General features: G+C 45.4%; 1 protein-coding gene across 2 annotated transcripts in view; it reads left to right on the top strand.

Moving 5' to 3' along the window:
- The window catches only part of LOC125623221 (transmembrane protein 132C), a 299,990-nt gene extending 279,938 nt beyond the window's left edge, over positions 1-20,052 (top strand). For both annotated transcript variants that reach the window (XM_075120017.1, XM_048822277.2), the window contains 4 exons: positions 5,770-5,975; positions 6,595-6,868; positions 8,007-8,198; positions 17,063-20,052. In XM_075120017.1, the coding sequence (XP_074976118.1) occupies positions 5,770-5,975; positions 6,595-6,868; positions 8,007-8,198; positions 17,063-18,262 (1,872 nt within the window). In that variant the 3' untranslated portion in view covers positions 18,263-20,052. The remainder of the gene's footprint in view (positions 1-5,769; positions 5,976-6,594; positions 6,869-8,006; positions 8,199-17,062) is intronic.
- The last annotated feature ends 721 nt before the right edge of the window (positions 20,053-20,773 follow it).

Genomic DNA, 20,773 nt, shown 5'->3' with positions numbered 1-20,773 from the left:
GAAACCATCCAAGCCACTTGGAGTCTAAGTGGCCTTTGTTAGAAGGGAGCACAAAAAAATAAAGCAAAGAGAAAGGAAGCATCTCAGAAATTTTGCTTAGCCCTGGCTTTTCTTCTCTCACTTTTTGTCTTTTTGGTCTAAAGCAAAGTTAGAAAAATAACTAGGGAAAAGTAGCTGTAATGCCAACTTTAATAAGGAAGGAAACTGCTGAAATGGCATCAGAGAGCTCCTTAAAATGCAAAACTTTTCGCTGATCCGCTACACCGAGTGGAGCAGATCATTTGCATAAAGGTGATGGCTAAGCAGGAGCTCTCTTCATCATCATCTCACCTTTTTAGATGCAAAAGAGAAAAGGACGTTTCAAAGGGAAAATGTTTTCATGGTGAAAAATGTAAACACTGGAAGGGGTGGGTGGGAGGGAATAATATCACCTGTTCACACAGACAAAGTCTCCAGCATCTCAACTTCTGTCATGGGCTCAATGAATTATTGTGGACCAGAATCAGAGGTGACAGGTGCTAGTCCAGGGGTGGCCACCCGGAGCCACATGCGGCTCTTCAGAAGTTAATATGCAGCTCCTTGTACAGGCACCGACTCTGGGACTGGAGCTATAGGTGCCAACTTTCCAATGTGCTGGGGGGTACTCACTGCTCAATCCCTGGCTCTGCTATACCCCGCCCCCTCCCCTGAGCCTGCCATGCCCTCGCTTCTTCTCCTCCCTCCCCCTCCCCCCCCAGCCTCCTGCATGCCATGAAACAGCTGATCGGGAGATGCGGGGACAGAGGGGCGCTGATCAGCAGGGCTGCCGGTGGGCGGGAGGAGCTGTGGGGGCATGGCGGGGGTAAGGAGCTGATGTATTACTGGCTCTTTGGCAATATTCTGGCTCCTTCTCAGGCTCAGGCTGGCCACCCCTGGTGCTAGTCACATTGCTTAATGTAGTTCTGGAAGGTGCTCAGATACCACAGGACAAAAAATAGACTAGAACTTCCCTCTCACTATGCCAATCAGGGGATTAGAGGAGTGACTACAGCATGCATAAACATACTTGACCTCACCTCGCTGCGGGAGCACAGATGTCTGCGCGGGCTAGCCACCTGAGAATATACCCAGAGTCTGGGGCGGGCTTGTACAGTCCCTGCTGAAGTCCAGTGCTGCCCTGGCTTGCTAACTCGAGCTAGCTAGGTCAAAGCTAGCCATCCCGAGTACAAACCTATCAGGAATTAGGGCTTGCCAGCCCTGAGCCTGTGTCTAGCTAGCTCCCTAGTGAGCACCAGAGGACACGCAGCTGACTCACACTTGGCTTGCAGCAAAATCACCCAGCTGGCCAGCCCTCCCGATTGGCTGGAGGAGCCAACAGGCATGCTCTGAAGCCCAGCAGTAGCATTAGGCCAGCAGCTGCGCAAAGCATTGCCCCTGGCTGCACTAGCCCCTGCTTGTTCCCAGACCTGCTCCTGCTGTGCCTCGCGCCCTGTAACCCAGGTCTGACCCTCGGCTCCAGTTCCGGTCTTCGGTTCTAACCCCTGGCTCTGACCCTGGGCGCCTGCTCCTGCTGTAACCACTAGGCCTAACCACCCATGCCCTGGTCTCTGACAAAACCTGCCTGGACCTGCCACAGCTGCTGCCTGTGCCACTGCAGATACGCTACTATTTTAGCCCGCTGTCTCAATGAGAGCTAGCCCAAGTATGTCTACACGAGCTGGGAATCACCCCCCTAGCTCGCAGTGTAGACGTAGCCATGCATATCTTCATGGGGAAAGCGCTGAATTTACCTCATGCCTGTGCAGAACAATGACCAGAAGACCAGTTTCAACCCATCCAAAAAAGTAAGATGACTGGGATCTGATTTCCAGCTATTCTGATGTGATCTAAAGTAGTCCGTTCCTAGGTGAGTCAGTAACGGTTAGCAGTCCCCTAGTTCCTCCAGTAAGGAACCCACTGTTTTGGGTTAGGTGCTGGTTAAACAGGGAGACTCTAGGCTATGCTAAATCCTGGCAGGAATCAGTGTATTTGGATTTAGATCTGGATTTGCTCACTGAAGCTGGGAAAACCTTTTTATTTCTTTTTTTTTTTTTTAAGACCATGGTTAGGTGAGAGAAGGAAGGAGGAAGCCATCTCAGTTTGCTTACCCTTCCGTACTCAGCTGACCCAGGATTTTGTGATTACCAAAGCTGCAGACCAAGCACGATTTTAATGGGGCATTTTCAGGGAGCCAGTGTCTTATTCTTATGCATGTGCAGATGACGAGGCGTGCCTTGTGAATTGGGCGCCGAGGTACCACCCTCTTCTCCCTTTCACCTGCTCTGAGACACTAGCTTGGGAAACATCCCTACCACCCTGTGCTTTCCTGTGTGTGAATCCACTTCAAAAGCAATCCAGGCAGCCCCAAGAAGGATAGCGGCATGAAAGTGAAATAGTCAAAAATACTTTCACTGACAGTTGGTAGCTTGGGACTTGCCCCCCACTGTATTGGGAATATAGGAGCCAAAGAAAGCATGTGTAAGGGATGGTAAGGATGCTTAGACTTGGTGAAAAGACTTTTTTTTTTCCCTCAATGCAAGTCATAAAGGCCTGGCACTCTGGCTGATGCATACCCAGTAATAAATATTAACCTGCATCAATTATTAACAGCAGCTCGATAGCTACAGTAGCTGCTTCCTTAAGATGCGAGACTAGATACATTTGTTTCGCCATTTGTTCCTAGCGGGCCTATGCGGGTCTACAGCAGCGTTGCGAGGAAAGCTGGAGGTTGGACATCAGCCCAGAAGCATTTACAGATTGAGGATTTGCTGCTATTGTTGTTGTTTTTCCCTGACAGACAAATTGGTTCGGTTCCCGACAGTGTTTGGCTTCTGCTATTATTAAATCATCGCTCTATGTCCAGGACACCTGGGTCAGCCTGAAGGTGAACGTTTTATCACAAACCTTTGATCCGCATACAGATGACCCTCACTGTGAGTATATCACAGAGGCTCTGTAGAGTCAACCAGCTGCTGTCCCGAAGCAGAATATACCTATGAAAGTCGCCTGCCAGAGAGGAGGAGAGCATAGGGGAGGCATCAGATATCACCATCCCCTGCTAGCCCATAGATATCAGAGTGGGAGTTATTGCGGCGCCAAGCTGCCTAAATTCCCCGCAGGTTCCTCGCTGCAGCACGGGGGTCAGTCGCTGCTGAAGGAAGAAAAGGGCGGTGGCAGCAGAGCGATTAAAGGAAGGCTCCGATGTAAAGGCTCCTAACTCCGCAGAAGCTGGGATTCCTCCCCATGGAGCGCTAACTTCCCACTTTGCTCCGCGAAACACAGTTTCATAGCAGATATTTGGCGCAGTGGGACTGGAACCCAGGCAGCATGCAGCTTTCTACCTGAGTCACAGCCGCTCACTACACAGAGGGGTCATGCACTCTATGGGGGTGATTTCTAAAGCGCACGAATGAGTTGCACATTAATGGGTCCATGTAGACCCTGCTGGTGCACACTTAAGGTCCCCTCATACGCTTTAATGTAGAACTGCTTCAAACAGCACTATGTCTAAATGCCCCAGCAGGGTCTACATGGACCAATAAATGCACAATACATTAGTGCATTTTAAAAATTACACGCCTGTAAAGCGCATTCCCTCCACGCATAGACAAGCCCTAAGGCTCATAGGACCCCAACAGGTACATAAATATTGCTATCCCCATTCTGAGGATGGGGGAAACATAGCGTTAAAGTGACTTGCCTGAGACCACACAGGGCATCAGAGATTAGAACCCAGGTCAGAGCCATGATTAGAAACAAGGACTTTGTTGCTCCCAGTTTTATGTTCAGAGCAATAGACCATGTGCAATGATCTATTTACTTGTAGTATATTATTCAGTAGCTACTGTCTCTGTGTGCTGTATAGAGCTCCAGGCAGAATGGGTGCTGGGCAAACAAAGATGACAAAGCTGGAACTGAAGCTGTGTAGAAGCCTATCTGTAATGGTTGTGGTTGTCTTTAATAAATCCTCCTTTTTATGATGGATTGTGATGCCTGATGTCATAACTCTATACAGAGGGGGGAAAGTGTCACCGTTAACAGGACCATGAAAAGCAAGAGTAACCATCTGGAACAAAAATCTGTCGCGCTTTCATGTGAATCATATATAAGTAGTACATATGTCATTGAAGCACGTGTGAGATATTATGAAATCAGATATAGCTCATATACAAACTAATATGAAAATGTCATCCCCTTTGTAAATTACAGACCACACTCCTATGTAACATATATTAAAACAGGACACACTGTCCATCTGTGTGAAATAAGGGAACGTTTCCCCCCTTATGGCCATTAAACATAACTTGGATAACATGAGGCAAAAAGGCTAAACAAACAGGTGTGTCCTGTATTGTACTAGATAGTATTGCATCAGTTCATGAAACTGTGCTCGGATTAAGTTCTCTGAGGTCTTCCCTTGAAATATTTCTCCTGACTAATACACCAGAAAGTGAGCAATGCCTAAACTACCAGAGGATACAGATTGGACATGTGCTGTATAACTGGGAACAGTTTAGCATATCTAGCCCTTGGGTTTATCCATGGTCATAGAGGGCACCCATCCGTTTGATTAGCTTGGGGACTTGAGCTATTCCATGTGATAAGCATCCTTTGAATAAAGTGGTATGGGGAAAGACAAAATCAAAGGGAGCAGATGATGGTATAAATAGATGTTCAGGTGGGAGGGCCACTACCAGTGCTAATGACCTTCATTATGGAAGATGAAATAGGTTTCTGAAGGGGAGGGAGAAAGCATGTGAATTGAAGATATCTGTTGGGTTTACTTGTAATTTCTGCAGACATGCCAGCTCATTTAGTAATGCAACAGCTCCCATTGCTAGCCACTTAATGTATGATTAATGTGCCGCAAGATTTCCCCAGACGTTTATGACACCTTTAGGAATAGATTTGACAATGACTTTATCACACCGAGCCACTTCATACTATCTGCATCCCTCTTAATGATTTATATATTCTGGAGGGATTCTATTCCATCCCACTAGTACTCAGTAAGGTAATAAATGAGAAAACTCAATGGTCTGTAAATTACAACATTGATTAAAGAAGTGATTACTGGTATAACTCTTACATGACTATGCTAATGCTTGCTTATATTTCAGGACAGTATTTACATGTTAATGATAAATCTACTGCAGTGTTTAGAATTACTTTATGGCTTTAATCAAAATGTAAACATTCATAAACAGATAATGTTTATTTCAGAGGAAATGAGTATGTTTTTGTTTCCTTTCTCCATGTGAAATCCACTCCAGAGCAAACTTCATCCTCGGACTGATGTGTGACACTAAACAGTGTCACACCAGACTAAAGGTGAAAACTCTGGTTGGGATAGAGATTTATATTTACTGCCTGCATCCAACTAGCCCAGTTTGGGGCTGTTAGGTTTCTTTTGGCCATGTTGTGAAGGAGCCTCTCATTATAAATTCCATAGAGATGTGATCAGCTAGTGGCTCATTGAATAACAAATAGAAAACTCAGCCAGCAGCTTCAGAAATCGTATCCAGTCTTTAGGCATCTCCAGCATAATTATGCCTCCTGAGCCGGTGGAGGATTTTTATGTTCAGCTGGCTCCATTGTAAAACGCCATCATTAACATGCGTAAGGAGAAGGGAGACTTTTTTGTTTGTTTTTGTTTTTCAGATGCCAGGTTTCCACTGTGAGCCTGCTTTGTTGCAGCTATTACCTTCTTTTTCTCTCTCTCTCTTTTCCCCTTACCTTCCTCTCCTTTAGGTTTCTGACAGATGTGACTATGTGTTTGTCAATGGCAAAGAAATGAAAGGCCAGGTGGATGCGGTAGTGAATTTCACATACCAATATCTGAGCGCCCCTCTGCAAATCACAGTCTGGGTTCCACGCCTGCCTCTTCAGATTGATATTTCGGACACGGAGCTAAGCCAAATAAAAGGCTGGAGAGTCCCCATTGTCTCCAATAAGAGGTGGGTTTAGTCACTTAATATATATCAAGCATTTTCTTGCAATGAATGGAGCTGATTTTAACCCCAGGAAGAACAGCTCACAGTACAGAGGTTGTATCTGGATCCCAACTTCCCCCGCCCCCCAGGGTAGTCAGTGTTTTTCAATGGGATATGTGCTCCTAAGTCATTTAGTCACCTCGATGGTCCAGTGGCAGAGTTTGGATTTGAATCCAACCCATAGTTCAAGGGAGACTGGAAGGAGGTTTTGATTCTGGCCCGTCTCTGCATTCCAGTATTTCAGTGGAGATCTTCAAAGAGAAGACACCAATATCACACGCCTCTGTCGATCGCCTGTGTAATGCCACGAATCAGCAACGAAACTTAGGGGCATGTACCTGCGTGCCACCGTATGCAATGACAGTTGTGGGGCTCCGTATACCCTCTCAATTGCTCTGTTCACGTCTGCTCAGTTTACAGGTCAAAGATGATCGTTTTTCTGCTCTTAATTGATTTTATTCCAGGAAGTGTTTTCCTTGCTTAGCACTTTGCTCTTAGTTTTCATTTTCACTGCAGGGAAAGGGACTATGAAGGAGTTTTGTCCTCAAACCACTTTTTATGCTTCCTTTTTCTTTTTTTCAAGACCCACCAGGGACAGTGAGGATGAGGATGAAGATGAGCGGAAGGGAAGAGGCTGTGCGCTCCAGTACCAGCATGCCATGGTGCGAGTCCTTACTCAGTTTGTCGCTGAGGACTCTAGCCCTTGGAGTCAGCTGAACTACTTGCTGGGTTCCGACTGGCAGTTTGACATTACAGACCTGGTGATGGACTTTATGAAGTTGGAGGAGCCTCACATTGCCAGGCTACAAGAAGGAAGGATTTTGATTGGACAAGAAGTAGGAATGACAACAATCCAGGTACATAAACTGAACAGTTCTGGGTTCTACCATTCCTGCATTAACACCTACATGATCCTGGAAGAGCCAGTAGAGTGTTCTGCGAAAACAGCACTGCTTTGAAATGTAATAATCTGTTGTAGCAAGGCTGTGGCCTCCTAGAATTTCACACACATGCATTCCATCTCGAGTCAATTCAAACAAATAAAGCAAAAGCCCCCGCTTTTGTAGTGAGACAGATCAAACCCTGTATTTCAGCCATCCTTACTGGATGTACACCCCTTGCACCTGTGAACATCCTGCTTTCCCCCACAGGCTGAGGCTCCCCCTACAGTTCAACTGGCAGAACTGCTGCTTGGAGACAGGAGGCCTGATTTTCAGAGCTACCAAGCACCCATAACTCTAATGGATGTCAACTGGGGTGGAGGGTGTTCAGTGCCTGTGAAAGCTACTCTTAGGGCCAGATTCTTAGCTGGTGTAAACTGAAGATCATAGTGCTATGCTGATTTCCACTGCCTGAGGATTTGGCCTTCAGTGTTCTGGTTGGAGTCTCGGTAAAGTTTAGTGCACAAACTGCAAATGTAGCCACAGACGGAGGGTGGGAGAGACTGTGTGTTTGAGTAGCTGTCCTCTGCTCTCTAAATGTTCGGAGGTGAATAGGGAGTAGCCATTTGAATCAAGGGGAACAATTTCCCACTTGAGAATGGGCTGCATGCGCCATTACAAACTTCAGGGATAGAGAAATGGATAAGGAAATGGAAAAATGAAGGACAAATCCGGGAAGATGCAGAGAGCCTCCAGCACCCTTTGAAGCCACTGAGAGTTGAGAAGGCTCAGCCCCTTGCAGGATAAGGACCAAAATTAGGAGGGAAAGGTTGTATTATTTCCAGGCTTATAAGAAAGTAATGGAAATAATGGGAGTAAAATAAGATAGCTCCTAAAGAGATATTTGATACAGTGGCTTTGAGCTGTAATCGCTCCATCGGATAGGTTCTCCTCGCTTCCTGCATGAAACCAGCCTGTCTTCTCTATGTACTCCCACATCCAGTTTCTGGGCTTGAAGCCAGGCTTTTGGGGCAGGAGCAGATGAAGCAGTGAAAGGGGTCACTGTAGTTGTTTAACCCTTTCCTGACGCTGTTCCCTTTCTGTTTCTCCAAAGGTTTTTTCTCCCCTGTCGGACTCCATTCTGGCAGAGAAGACGGTGACGGTGCTAGATGACAAAGTGACCATAACAGACCTCGGGGTGCAGGTGGTGGCTGGGCTGTCGCTCTTCCTTCAGCCAAGCCCGGCAAATAACCGAGCTATTGTGGCTACAGCCATTGCTCAGGAGCTGCTTCATACCCCTAAACAGGTAGTGCACTCCAGTTCTCCATGCTGCTGGCAGGTTGGGTGGGGCAGTGGGTCATTCCTGCAGAGCTCTGATGAAGTTACCTCCCCCTTGGCAAGTTTTAGGGGGAAACAGCATAGACTTTAAGTTACTGGTATAACACATTTTTATAGCTGGGCCTTTCCAGCAGAGGGCACCCTGGTGTTGGCTTCTTTTTTCTTCCCTCCTGCAAATTTGGGCTCAGCCCTTTGGAAAAGTTCCAAACCCCAACGTTCCGACTTGCACGTTGTCTGTCTTTTCAAAGCTCCCTTTAAACACCGTGACCTTTGCAGCTCTCCTAAGCCTTTATTACACTTGTTTCATAGGCCATCCGTGCTCTCTGTTTGCCATGAGCAATGCCCTTGATCTCCATGTCCGAGAGTGGGAGAGCCCTGTGCTTCACAGTGATTTAATATTTGGGAGAGCCATAAAACAGTGATGTGAGAAAGGCGAGCTCATTCATTTTCCTGGTGGAGCAACAGCAGGCAGCCTGGCCCCTCTCTCTTCTTTTACTCTTCAGGCTGACTCAGACGGGTTAGTTGTTCAGCTCATTAGGGGACACCGGTGTGTTGATCCTGCTTAATTCAAAGCTGGCGTGTTTTCACACCAGCTGAGGGAAGGGTCTCAAGCAGTGAACTGCAGGTCACATAATATGTACGGATACAAGGAACAGAAAACAGCACCAAACTGAGGCAAATAGTTGCCATAGAATAGATTAAAAACAAGGGGGTCAGCAGCAGTGGAAGGGACAAGGGCCTGTTCAATCCCAATTTCACTCAGGGTAGTAGAATACTCTTATTCAGGGCTGTATAATGCCATCCACAGCCACAGCTCTCACAAAACCACTATTTCATCCCTCATAAACAGGGAAGAGCTCGGTTCAGGTTTTATGGCCCATTTTCACCCTGATCACTATATCATTTTCTGGAACGCAAGAATAATGTCGATTGTTTTATAACTCAGTCGTTAGTGGCAGGATGACATCCCAGCTCGAAGAAGGATGTGCTGCCCATCTGTTTAATTTACTTCATCCTGTAATCATCTGAGTCTTATGTAATTAACCCATTTGTGCTCTTCTTTGGGGCTTCCTTTTGGAAACCGCTCTTCTCGACAGATGCCGAGTTGGAAATTGAAGAAGCCAAAGCTAGAAACAAATCTAACCTAGTTAGAGGGCATAGGGCAGAGCGGGATTTTTCTCCTGCAGCTTGTCTGGGAGTGTCACATGCCTGTGGGGCAGGAGGGGTTGCATGTCTCAATGCAGTGTGCAAAGATATTTACCAGCATCCCTTTATGAGCATGGGAAGCCTCTGACCGATGCCTCCTGAATATTGTTCAGCTGAACAGTGTGTTCATGGTGCTGTACCTGCTGTATGCCCCTCCTCTTCCTCACTCTGCAGTGTAGACCCACTGTATTATGCTGTGTGAATGCACCCTTCAAGAAGCAAGAGGCTGCCAAGCACCCTTCCCTTAATGAGGACTGGTTGCTCCACCCCACATCTCCCACAGTCCCTCATACCTCCCCAGCACAGAAGCTGCTAATTCCCTCACACCCTGCCTCTGCCTTTTCTTCCTATTTCCACCTCCCGAGCTAAGAGTGAGGAGGCTTCCAAGCAGTGTGCCTTCCCCAGTGCTCCCCCATTGGGCTGATTGCTGCCCTCAACTTGTGTAGTTCATGCACTTGAGTTCTCCCCTGGTGCCTGATCACCAGTAGCTCCTCCACTGCCCAGCACAGCTTGCCCTTTGCAGCGGCTCTGAGAGCATTCTGCACCCGCACAGCCATGTTCTGAGGGCATCCGCCATGTCCTTGCTGCAGAGGGCTGAGCTGATTCCATGGGCCATTGAATTTTCCCCCTGCTCTTAAAGAGAATCACTGAATGGTCCCTCTCTTTGCAGAAGACTGGCCCTAGAGGGACAGGTTTCTGAATTGCTAGCACAGCTGGCCATTATTCCCCTCCTGCAATGGAAAGGGGTTGAAGTAGGACTGGCCAGAAAACAAGAATTCCGTGTCATGACAGATGTCAACCTTTTGACATTTTGTTTTCGGTCCTTAGCAGGACAAACCTGAGGCATTTCAAAAATTTTCATGAAAGAACATGACACACTCCAGAATAACCAAAAGCACAGTGGTTAGGGTGGTAACCTGGGATGTAGGAGCTCTGGGTTCAAGTCCCTATTCTGCCTGAGTCAGAGCAGGACTAGAACCTGGGTCACCCATGTGAATGGCTTTAACTCGCTGGCTGTGGAATCAGTTTCTCCTGTTGAAGCTGTTCCACTTTTTTTTTTTTATGAATAATTAAATATTCATTGGACCAGAGGTAAAACTATCAGGAAAGCCCTCACCTGGGGCATGGAAAGTGCAGGTCCAGGTCCAGGTCCCTCCTCCAATTCGGGCAGAGCAGGGACTTGAACTAAGGTCATCTACATCCCAGCTGAGTGCCCTAACCACTGGACTCTTGCCTGTTCTGGGGGCTCTGGTTCTCTTTCCTTTCGAACCGAAATTCCACCATGGACCGGAGAAATTTTCATCAAAACTCTCACATTTTTGCAAAAGGTTGTGGTTTCAATGTATCAACATTTTCCAACCAAAAAATGTTTTAATTGAAAAATTCTCAACCAGCTCTAGTTTGAGGCTTCTAATCCAGCAACTTTCTCCTCCATAAGAAGAATAGAGAGTTTCATCCAGCCTATGGTGACTTTATTTAAGGAGTCACTGCTGAGGCTGATAAGCCAGACCTTAAACCCCACCTTTGTGATCCAATCATCTGTTCTCATGGTCCTGATAAAAACTCCACCTCCCAATCTTTCATCTGTTCTTACTCAGTCCTTGCTCGGAGTAACATTTACATTTCTATCCGTTTTCTGTGGTGTATTTTAAGATCTGATCCTGCTCCCACTGAAGACAATGAACAACTTCCACTGACCTCAGGGGGACTAGGATTGGGCCCGTCTCCTCTACGAGGTGTCAGACAGGATTTGCTGACTACAGTATGATTTTTCCCCTTTTGCTTTGTTCGTGGGAGTGCAGCTTCTGGCTCTGAATCACAATCCACCCAGTATTTGCAAACGCATTTTATGCCCTAACACAGCCAAAGAGCTGCACAAGAAACCCGTGTCACTCTGTACATTGTGTGCAAAGGATTTATTTGTCTTTTTTTTTCTTTTCTGTTGAGTTAGAACAGTAAAAAGGACCCAGGCACGGGCTTTGAGCCCCCAGCAAACCAAATACTCAGACCAGTCATTCCACCCCTTCTACCAGGCCCCAGAATGTCATCAGATACAAACACACCCTCGCATCAGTCTATGCCTCCATCCAGCGACCGCTCTTCATAGGCTAGATGAAACAAATAGATCCTGTAGCATGCCCTGAAAATCAGCCAATCCGGGTCTTTTCGGACCTGGGACCAGAGGATATTTCCATGGCCCTTGTGGAGAACTCCGTAGTATAGTGAGGGGAATCCAGCATCAGGGCCTACAATGCTACAGATGTATTCAGTGGATCATAGGATGGTCATAGGCCATTTAGGTCTGTATAGGTGAAAACCACCTCATGAAATCTGCCTGACAGTTCACAGACAACCAGTGTAGGTCCCAGAGTGTAGGTGTCATCATATGTTATCTATATATGACATGCCACTCACCAACCAGCTCTAGCTTCTGAATCCAAGTTGCCTTTTGGTGTCTGAACTTTCAGAGCTGGTCAATTCAGTGGGGTGGGATATGTACATTGAGAGCCAAATATCCGTATTTGTGATCAGATTGTGCAGAAGAGTTTTGAAGCTTTGCAAATTTGCAATTATGAAAGGTCGCAGGTATGGCCGAATTGAATCAAGGCCTTCGGCTCCATAACAGATTTGTGAACTGTAGGGGACAGTTTTTCCCCCTACTGTTCCACCGGCTCTAAATATAACATGAAGAAAACAAGGGAGCTAAAGTCATTTACAAAAGGGAAAATACTGGTTGGTTTTGTAATTCTGGCACATTTATCAGGTGGCATCTCCAGACTGATCAGCAGCTACGAGTAAGCAGAAATGTGATCGTGCACTGAGACAGGCGATGGTGCTGAAGAGGTCAAACTAATGTAAATAGGCACAGTGTGCTAGTCTGGCTAGGGTGGAAGAGGAGATTAGAGAAGTACATGAAGAAAAACATGACCAAAAAGTGTCTTGATGAGTGCAGCGATGCTTCACGTGCTTAGGAAACAGCATGTCGCTTGGAAATCAACAGCTGCTGCAGGAAGCAAATTCTTCATCACTTCTGAATCGAGTTCGAAGTGATCGGATGTATGGTATCTGACTCACCTCCAGTCTCTCTAGTCACCGGATAAATAATCCCATCTTCCAAGGGATGTTAACAATGATGTAAATTTGTGGTTTATTTGTTTATAAAGAGCACAACTGGATGAAAAGGGGGGGATGAAAACTGGTAACTCCACAAGGTATTTGTTTATGCTTATTAATTAACGAACACAGGCATTTGTCACCTTTGACATCAGACAAGGCAGCAGCTTTGCTGATAATAAGGTTTCAATCCATCTTCATCTGTTGATAGTAATTGGAGGCCCTTGTCAGAGATTTGGAGGGGATTTATTGATGCGGTACATAGGATTTGCAGAAACAGCTCTTTGAAGGACACGGCACTAAATCATTTCTATTTTTTTAAGCCGTTCAGAATTTCTAATCATTTGGGAAAGTTGCTTTCTTCCCTTGCATTCAGCTTGCCTTTAAGTGAAAGGGTCAAGAAGAGGATTTTGTGCCAAATTGACTTTCAATTTGGCACAAAATCTATTTGGGCAGATTAACTGTATTTTGGCAGGATTTTTTGGGGGAAATTCTTTTTTTTTTTTCCTTTTAATTCAGATTCTCCACTGTCCACGTGTGACAGTTTTCTATTTAATTGGCTCTTTAGAGATTTTAAAATTTAAAAATTCGGTGCAGATTGAAAAGCGTAGCAGGGTGTCTTGGTTAATTGCAGTAAACCATGTTTGTGGCCTTAAACCTCAAACGGCTGTCCATTTACTCTACATTACTTCTGTTTCCCAAACACCAGGATTGTGCTTTTGTGGGGACAGTAATTATAGACAAGGCCGGTAGCACCTACCATGACACTTCCCACTGTGAGAACCTGTTGTCGGTGGCTTACAACTTTACCAAATTTTAACTGCTTGATCTGAAATTTCCCATGCTGGGTGACTGCCTCAGGTTGATTTTTTTTTTTTTTATATATACAGCCAAAACAGCTCAGCCATTTCTGAGAAAGAGGCTAGCGATATCCACATTGTTTTGTTCATCTCAAAAACTTTCTTTAAAATGCTCTGCCGTCCCACGCTTTGGAGCAGGGACTTTCTGTAAGAAGGGTGGCCTTTGGGTCAGAAGTCTGTTGCCTCCCAGGTGAAAATCTGCCCCAGTTTGGCCAACTTGTAAGATCAGAGTTCACCTGTGCTCAGGGAAGACTTTGTAGATTTTAGCAGCCAACTTCCCGGAAGGATCCCATCCATGCTGGGCATCCCGCAGCGCAGGGCGGAGCGGGACATTCTCGGCCATTGCAGCTGTGGCCGCTGCTATGGGTTGTGCTGGGTCCAGGCACCTGAACGGAGCGCTCCTGTGTTCTCAGTGCCCCACCCCCACTCCCGGCTCAGGCAGCGTGGAGGAAGAAGCTGCCTGATTTGAATGCAGAGGGGGCAAAAGCCAGACGGGAATGGCGACTGAGGGGAGTAGTAGGTTGAGACCAGGAACAAGGGGGGCTGGGACTTCAGGGATAGAGAAATGGACAGGGGGCAGGGGAGAGGGAGAGGAACACTGGGACTGGAAATGGGCGGGGGAGGACTGGGATGGTCTAAGCAAGGGAACTGGAAGCTAAAGAGAGAGAGGGGTCAGGGATGGGACTGTGACACCTAAGTGGCGGGGAAACTGAGCTTGGATGAAGAGTAAGGGGCAGGCTGGCCAAGGAGAGTAGGACTGAGAACCAGGGGGAGGGAGAAAAGAGACAGATCTGACAAGGAGCCAGGTGTGGAGGGAATACTGGGACTGGCTGGGTAAAGAGATTGGGACAAAGAACTGGTGGGTGGGTTTGTACCAATACTCCAGGGAGGAAGATGGGGATGGGGAATGTGGAGGGGACCAGAGTCTAGAGTCGGGGAGAGAGACAGATCAAGTGAGGAGCTAGGAAAGGGGGGAACAGATAATGGTTGGGCAAGGAGCCTGGACCTGGTGTAGTGAAGGAGACTGACTGTAGAACCTCTGCCTCATCTGATGCAGAAATTGGAAGGCGTGTAGCGAATGAGGCAGGGGACTGCAGGACGCGAAAGGATGGTCTCATGAGCAAGGCAGTTGAATGCTGCCCAGCAGAACTGGATTTTATCCCAGCCTCTGCTACAGAGGGCCAGATTTCTAAAGGTGTTTAGGCCCACTGATTCCCATTGGCGATGTTCTAGGGTGACCAGATGCTAAATACAAAATATCAGGATCGCCACAGGGAGAGCGCCTTTTCAATTGTTACACTCACCCGGCACGTTCGGCAGCGGGAAATAAATCTTGCCAGCGAAGAAAGAAGTACATGCTGCTGAAGACCCGGACATGCCGGGTGAGTGTAACAATTGAAAAAGCACTCCCCCTGCCTGTCACCTCTGCCTAAGGGGAGAAAAAAAAAAACACACCTGAAACAAAATATCGGGACAAATGGCGTCCCGACCGTACTTCGGTCGGGACGCGGGACAAACTGCTCAATATCAGGACAGTCCCGATTTTATCGGGACGTCTGGTCACCCTACGAAGTTCAGAACCGAATCCAGCTCTCCTGAGTCCCAGTCGAATATCTTAACCACAAGGCACCCCTCCCCCTTTTTTGTCATTCTGTCTCTACTGCCCTCTGTGGTTCCAAAAAACGAGCCACTGGGAGATGACCTCAGTGCCATTTGGGTTCAGTTTTCACTCGTACATTTCTCACTAAAGATGGTCATTTTGCCTTTCTTATGACTCAATGCAAAAAAAAAACAACCCACTCATTGTTCCAGAGGTAATGGAGAAGCAAAATATCAAGTGTGCTAGATTCCCCCAAAGAAGAATGGAGATGGGGTCCCCACACACACACACACACACACACGAGTCCATGGAAAGAATGTTCTTTCTTTCCCAGAGCTGGGTTTGCTACTGCTAGAAATTTCCAAAGAGTAAAACTTACCCACAGTGACAAAAGCCTACTGTGACCACACTGCAAACAGGGGTGTGATTGCAGCACATGTAAACCTAAAAAGCTAGCCTTGATCTAGTTAGCGCAAGTACCAATAGCAGTGAAGCCATGACAGCATGGGCTAGCCACCCAGGTATGTACCCAGGGTCCCAGGCAGGCTGGTACAGCTCATGCTAAAGCCGATGGTGCTGCAGACTCACTGCTCTTGGTACTCAGAGCTAGATTAAAATTAGCCTGGATATGTCTGGATATTGTTCAACCATCTCAGGCTCGTTTAATGAAAGATCCATTGTTTTAGTTTCCCTTCCTCCCTCACACTTTTCAACAGTGCTACAGCTTCAGAGTTACCCTGGCTCTATTTCATCGCTGTGTGCAAAGCATGTCTGAATCACCAAGTACTTTGCCCTCTTTCCTGTTGTGCCACAATATATTTTCCCCTTGTTTGGTCCCCAAAGAGCTTTCTGATAGTACTTGGAAAATTAAATATTCCGTGCATTCCAACCTTCTGCATAACTAAATGCCCCTTGCTGTTTTCATTGAAAAGCTTTAAATTTAACGAGAAGGGTAGCAATTCCCTTTGTTTATAACCATAGTGTAACAAATTGTAACCAATTGAAAACAATATTGGGTTGTAAATTTGTATTATGATTGGACATTAAAAGGGTGGCGATGCTTTTCCCCATGGTGATTTTCAGCCCAATTGTTTTGATGTACCTGCGTGTAAAGTTATTAAGGACATTTGCAGTGTAGGTCTTGGGAAGAATAGAATTTCACTTTCAGGTTTAGTTGCATTTCAGCAGTCTGCCTGTACGTATGCTAACTAAACAAACTAGACACAGAGCAAATGAAAAAATAAAGAAATCTCCTGCAAAGAAAGCCACTGAGACATGGAGAAGTAAATGTCTCTATCATCTGGATGAGACCCAAATAGAAAACAACTTCGCCTCTTGACCTCTAGCTTTCTGTTTGCTTCTAATGGTACTACCTGCAGGGAACAAACACAGTCCAATTAAATCCAAACCATTTGTATATCGTTATCATGGAGATCACAGCAGAACCCCCACATCCTGCCTTGGCTGACATGGAAATGTAATGGGGTTTACAATTATTTTCAAGGGTAAATTGTGTTTAGCTGAAAACAAACAGTCCTCAGGCAAAGTAACAACTGTTTTGCAAGTCTTTTGTTTCCTTTCAGGTGACGCATTTTCAAGACATTGTGGCATCCTTCCTCTTCCCTGACACAATATTTATGCCCTGTTTAATTTGACTGCTCCATGTGACATATTTGCATGGGGAATAACAGGAAAATAAGTGTTCTGTCAAGTGCTTCCAGTAATTTTTCTGTTTTGTCTCTTTCAGTTTTCATGCAACAGGAATGGGTTGGGTTTTTTTAATGGGTGTGTTGTTATGATCTCTCCATATCAATTATTTCACATTTCCATTTGCAAAACCTTTCCATGAAAGATACCGCTGGGATCTTTAATGAAAAATGTGACCAATTTTCTGCCCCATCGGTCAAGACTCAGCTTGTTTTCAGCGTAGTACTTAGCCAGTGCCTCCTGCTTTGTTCAGCTGCATTTCAGAGCTGGGAAGATTGATGAGTTGCAATCAGTTGAGCTGTTTTATTTAAGGCCCTGTCTTTAACCATTTCCCTCTTCCTTTAGGAAGCCATAGTAAGCATCTGGATCCAGTTCAGTGACAGCTCAGTTACTCCATTAGACATTTATGACCCCAAGGACTTCTTCCTTTCCGCCATGTCGCTGGACAAATCTGTTGTCTCAACCCATCAGAGCACTAACTGGAAATGGCCAGTTGTGGCAGCAGAAGGTGAAGGGCAGGGCACATTGATCAAAGTAGACATGATGATCTCTGAAGCCTGCCAGAAATCCAAGAGGAAAAGCGTCTTAGCCATGGGCAACAGCAACATCAAAGTGAAGTTCGGCCAAAATGATGCCAACTCTCACACTGGCGGAGATTATGATGCCGACGAGATTGAAAACCACGCGAGTGACCGGCGGCAAAAGGTATCAGATCAAGAGCGGTATGGCCAGGATGGGCGATACTATGGGAGCTCTTCGGCAGAGCGAGAGGAAAGTACCATCAGAAAAGTCAGCACTACTGCAAAGTCAATAATCAAAAACAAAGTCATGAAAAACAGTAGGCTGGATGGAGGTAAACTCTCGGATGATGGCCAGCTGCAGAACATTCCCATAGACTTCACCAACTTCCCTGCTCAAGTAGACCTCCCGAAAAGCAACGGGGGCATGGAGGAGAATGACCTAGTGCAGACGCCCAGAGGCCTTAGCGATCTGGAAATTGGGATGTATGCTCTGCTGGGTGTCTTCTGCCTGGCAATTCTTGTCTTCCTAATAAACTGTGCAACGTTTGCATTGAAATACCGGCACAAGCAGGTTCCGGCGGAAGGGCAAGCCACCATGACCCACTCCCACGACTGGGTCTGGCTCGGAAATGAGGCGGAGCTGCTGGAGAACACAGTGGACGTGTCACCTCAGCAGGACGAGCACACCACTATTATAGACCGAGGGATGGGCCATGAGGAAAGCAACCACCTCCTCAATGGCAGCACTCAAAAGAACATCCAGAGCCAGATCCATAGGTCTGCTGACTTAGGGGGGAAGCAAGGGAAAGAGCAGAAAACGGAACCTTTGCATTCCCCCACATCCAAACGAAAGCGGGTAAAATTCACAACCTTCACCACCATCCCACCTGATGATGGTTGTCCCACTGTCAACTCTATCCTAAGTAGCAATGACGACGATATTAAATGGGTGTGCCAGGATATGGACCTCGGGGACTCCAAAGAGATAAAAAACTACATGGAGAAGTTCAAAGACAAAGTGTAGCTCCTGTCTGGTTTTCTGGGTTTAACCACACCTTGATGCCTTCAGTTCTACAGTATATATTGGGACAGAAGAGGGGAGAAGGAGGGGATCAGGAGGGGAAAAATCAACAACAACAACAAGGCAGTTTCTGTAATCAGGGAAAGAAATTTGTCAAACTGTCCATGGCTTTGGGTTTGTTCATTTGTTTGTTTTACTCCAACAGCTGTTCATGGATTTGGGCAGTCAATGGAATAGAAATAGCAGAAAGGAGTAAGGAAACAGATTAACCAATATGATGAACTGGGCACGGTGAGGTTGTGAAAATTTATCTGATGGATCAGAATAATAACAACAATATTACAGACAAGGTACCAAAAAATTTTGTTTAAAAAAAATAAGTGAAAGAAAGTTAGTTAAGAGAAAAGACAGACAAATTGTCACTTTTTAATATTTGTAATAATATGGAAGTATGACCCAGGAAGAGACATTTTAGAGTGTTACCCAAGCAGTTGCTTTCTTTTTCCTCATCTGAAGTGAAAACATGTCCCTGGCATTAAATATGGAGCAGAAAGAGATTATCTGATATATTTTTTTTATTTTTCCGTCTATTTTCCACCCCTTGTAGCTTTTTTTAAAATAAGTCTTTTTTTAAAAAAAAAATCCAGTTGGTTCTTTATGGACCAAGAAATAATTGTTTTTCTACATTAGCTAATAACAATCTTCCTTGTCATTTGAAGAACTCAGAGGATGAGCAAAAACTAATAATTCCACCATGAAAACATGGGTCTCGGCTGTTTTGTGCTAGCTAGAACCTTGTTCTGTTTGGAGGAAGATTTAATTTTGCTTTTGGGTGTGGGTGGGTTAAGTTTCCACAACCAAAGTTCCCAAGGGAAGAAATTGCTGTTCTGTGTTTGCATTTAAAAATAATAACCAATAGGAATGACCGGATGTTGCATACTTACCAAATATAAGACCAATTCCATTAAAGCCCATTTATGTGCATAGCCGAATGTTTATTTTTTTGCCAAGCCAGTGAATTCATAATTTGCTCTGTTCATCTTTTCAGTGCCACCAGTTCTCATGGGGGATTGGGAGGGAGGATGGGGAGTGGTACTCACAAATAGAGAAGCAGGTTGTCCCAAGCCCATTTTATTTCCTCTTGTTAGGGGAGCTGAGTTTTTGGCTGGATAATATGAGTTTGGGGAAAGAGACATTCAAATGACCAAGGATCAACAGAGATCTGGGTCTACTTTATTTTCAGCTGTTTCCGTTGGACTAGCACAAACTGGAAAATCTCTTCCTTTGAAAATCAGATGTTTTTAATAACAAAATATGAATTCAGCAATGCATCAGAAACAAATAGGAGATAAAGGCACAAATAAATGGGTGCCGTTCTGTTGACTTTAATGTCAATTTGCACGAAATGAGGATATGGCTCAGAATCTAAATGATGGGGGGAAACCACACTCAGAAAACCTATTCATAATTCAGAAGAAGTCCTCATGTCAAATCTTTTTCGGAAAGCAGTGTTACGTCTTGACTGTTAGCAGGGAGCACTTGCGTTGTTTGTCAGCCCTGTCTTTACCCGTTGATTCCACTACGTTTTTGTTTTTTGTTTTTTATTACTAAACTCAGTAGGTTTCTTTTTTATTTTTTTATTTTCTTGGACAAAATGGACCCTGCCACTTGATAACATAGGAGGTTTTAACAAGATATGCCTAGTATGCATTGTAGACTGAAAGAATGTAATATTTATTTATACATGATATATAAATTGTAATTAAAATGCTTTACATGGCTTGAAAAGTTAACCTCTTTTTGGGGGGCTGTTTCTGTCTTTTTTTTTTTAATTAAAAAAAAAACAAAAATTTTAAAAAGAAAACAAAAAACCACTCGACCCTCCCCGGCCTAATTGCTGAGAAAATGTATAAACTTCTTTTTAAAGAGAGAATAGAAGAATACAGTGGTTTTACTTCTGCCTCTGACCCTACTGTTGTAACCCATTCCCCTCTCCCCTCCCACTCTATGGTGGTGATGGTGGACGGCAGGAGAGGACAGCAGGCCGGCAGATTTTGTGGCAGTTTGTTGTTATTAATCACGTGCTTCTGACGTGGGCAACGTTTTTTGCAGCCAGTCGTAAGTAATTGTGCTGCTTCTGTGGTTGATACGTGGGCTTGGATGTAGGTACATTGCATTGATTAATAACTGACATTTACAACGCACCTTTGATCCCAAAGGAACCCAAAACACGTTACAAGCTAAGGAAAGTGATACATCAACCGTACATGGGCACTCACTGCATCCTACCCACAAAATGCAGCCACCTCTGGGGTGAAACACCACTGAACCATACAGCGCAACAGGTAAAAACAGGAGTACGATACCCAATTGGAAATCCTGGCAGGATGTACGTAGGCAGATTGTTATTACTCAAAATAAATTTGGCCTTGGACATTTTCAAAAAGTGGTAAAGGATTGTTAATGATCTGAACTAGGCAGGAACACTGATTTTACATCTCGTATGAAGGATGA

This window comes from Caretta caretta, chromosome 15, assembly GCF_965140235.1.
Source record: "Caretta caretta isolate rCarCar2 chromosome 15, rCarCar1.hap1, whole genome shotgun sequence".
NCBI classification, from domain to species: domain Eukaryota; kingdom Metazoa; phylum Chordata; order Testudines; family Cheloniidae; genus Caretta; species Caretta caretta.
The sequence above is the reverse complement of the archived record's forward strand: the minus strand, read 5'-3'. Positions and strand labels throughout refer to the sequence as shown.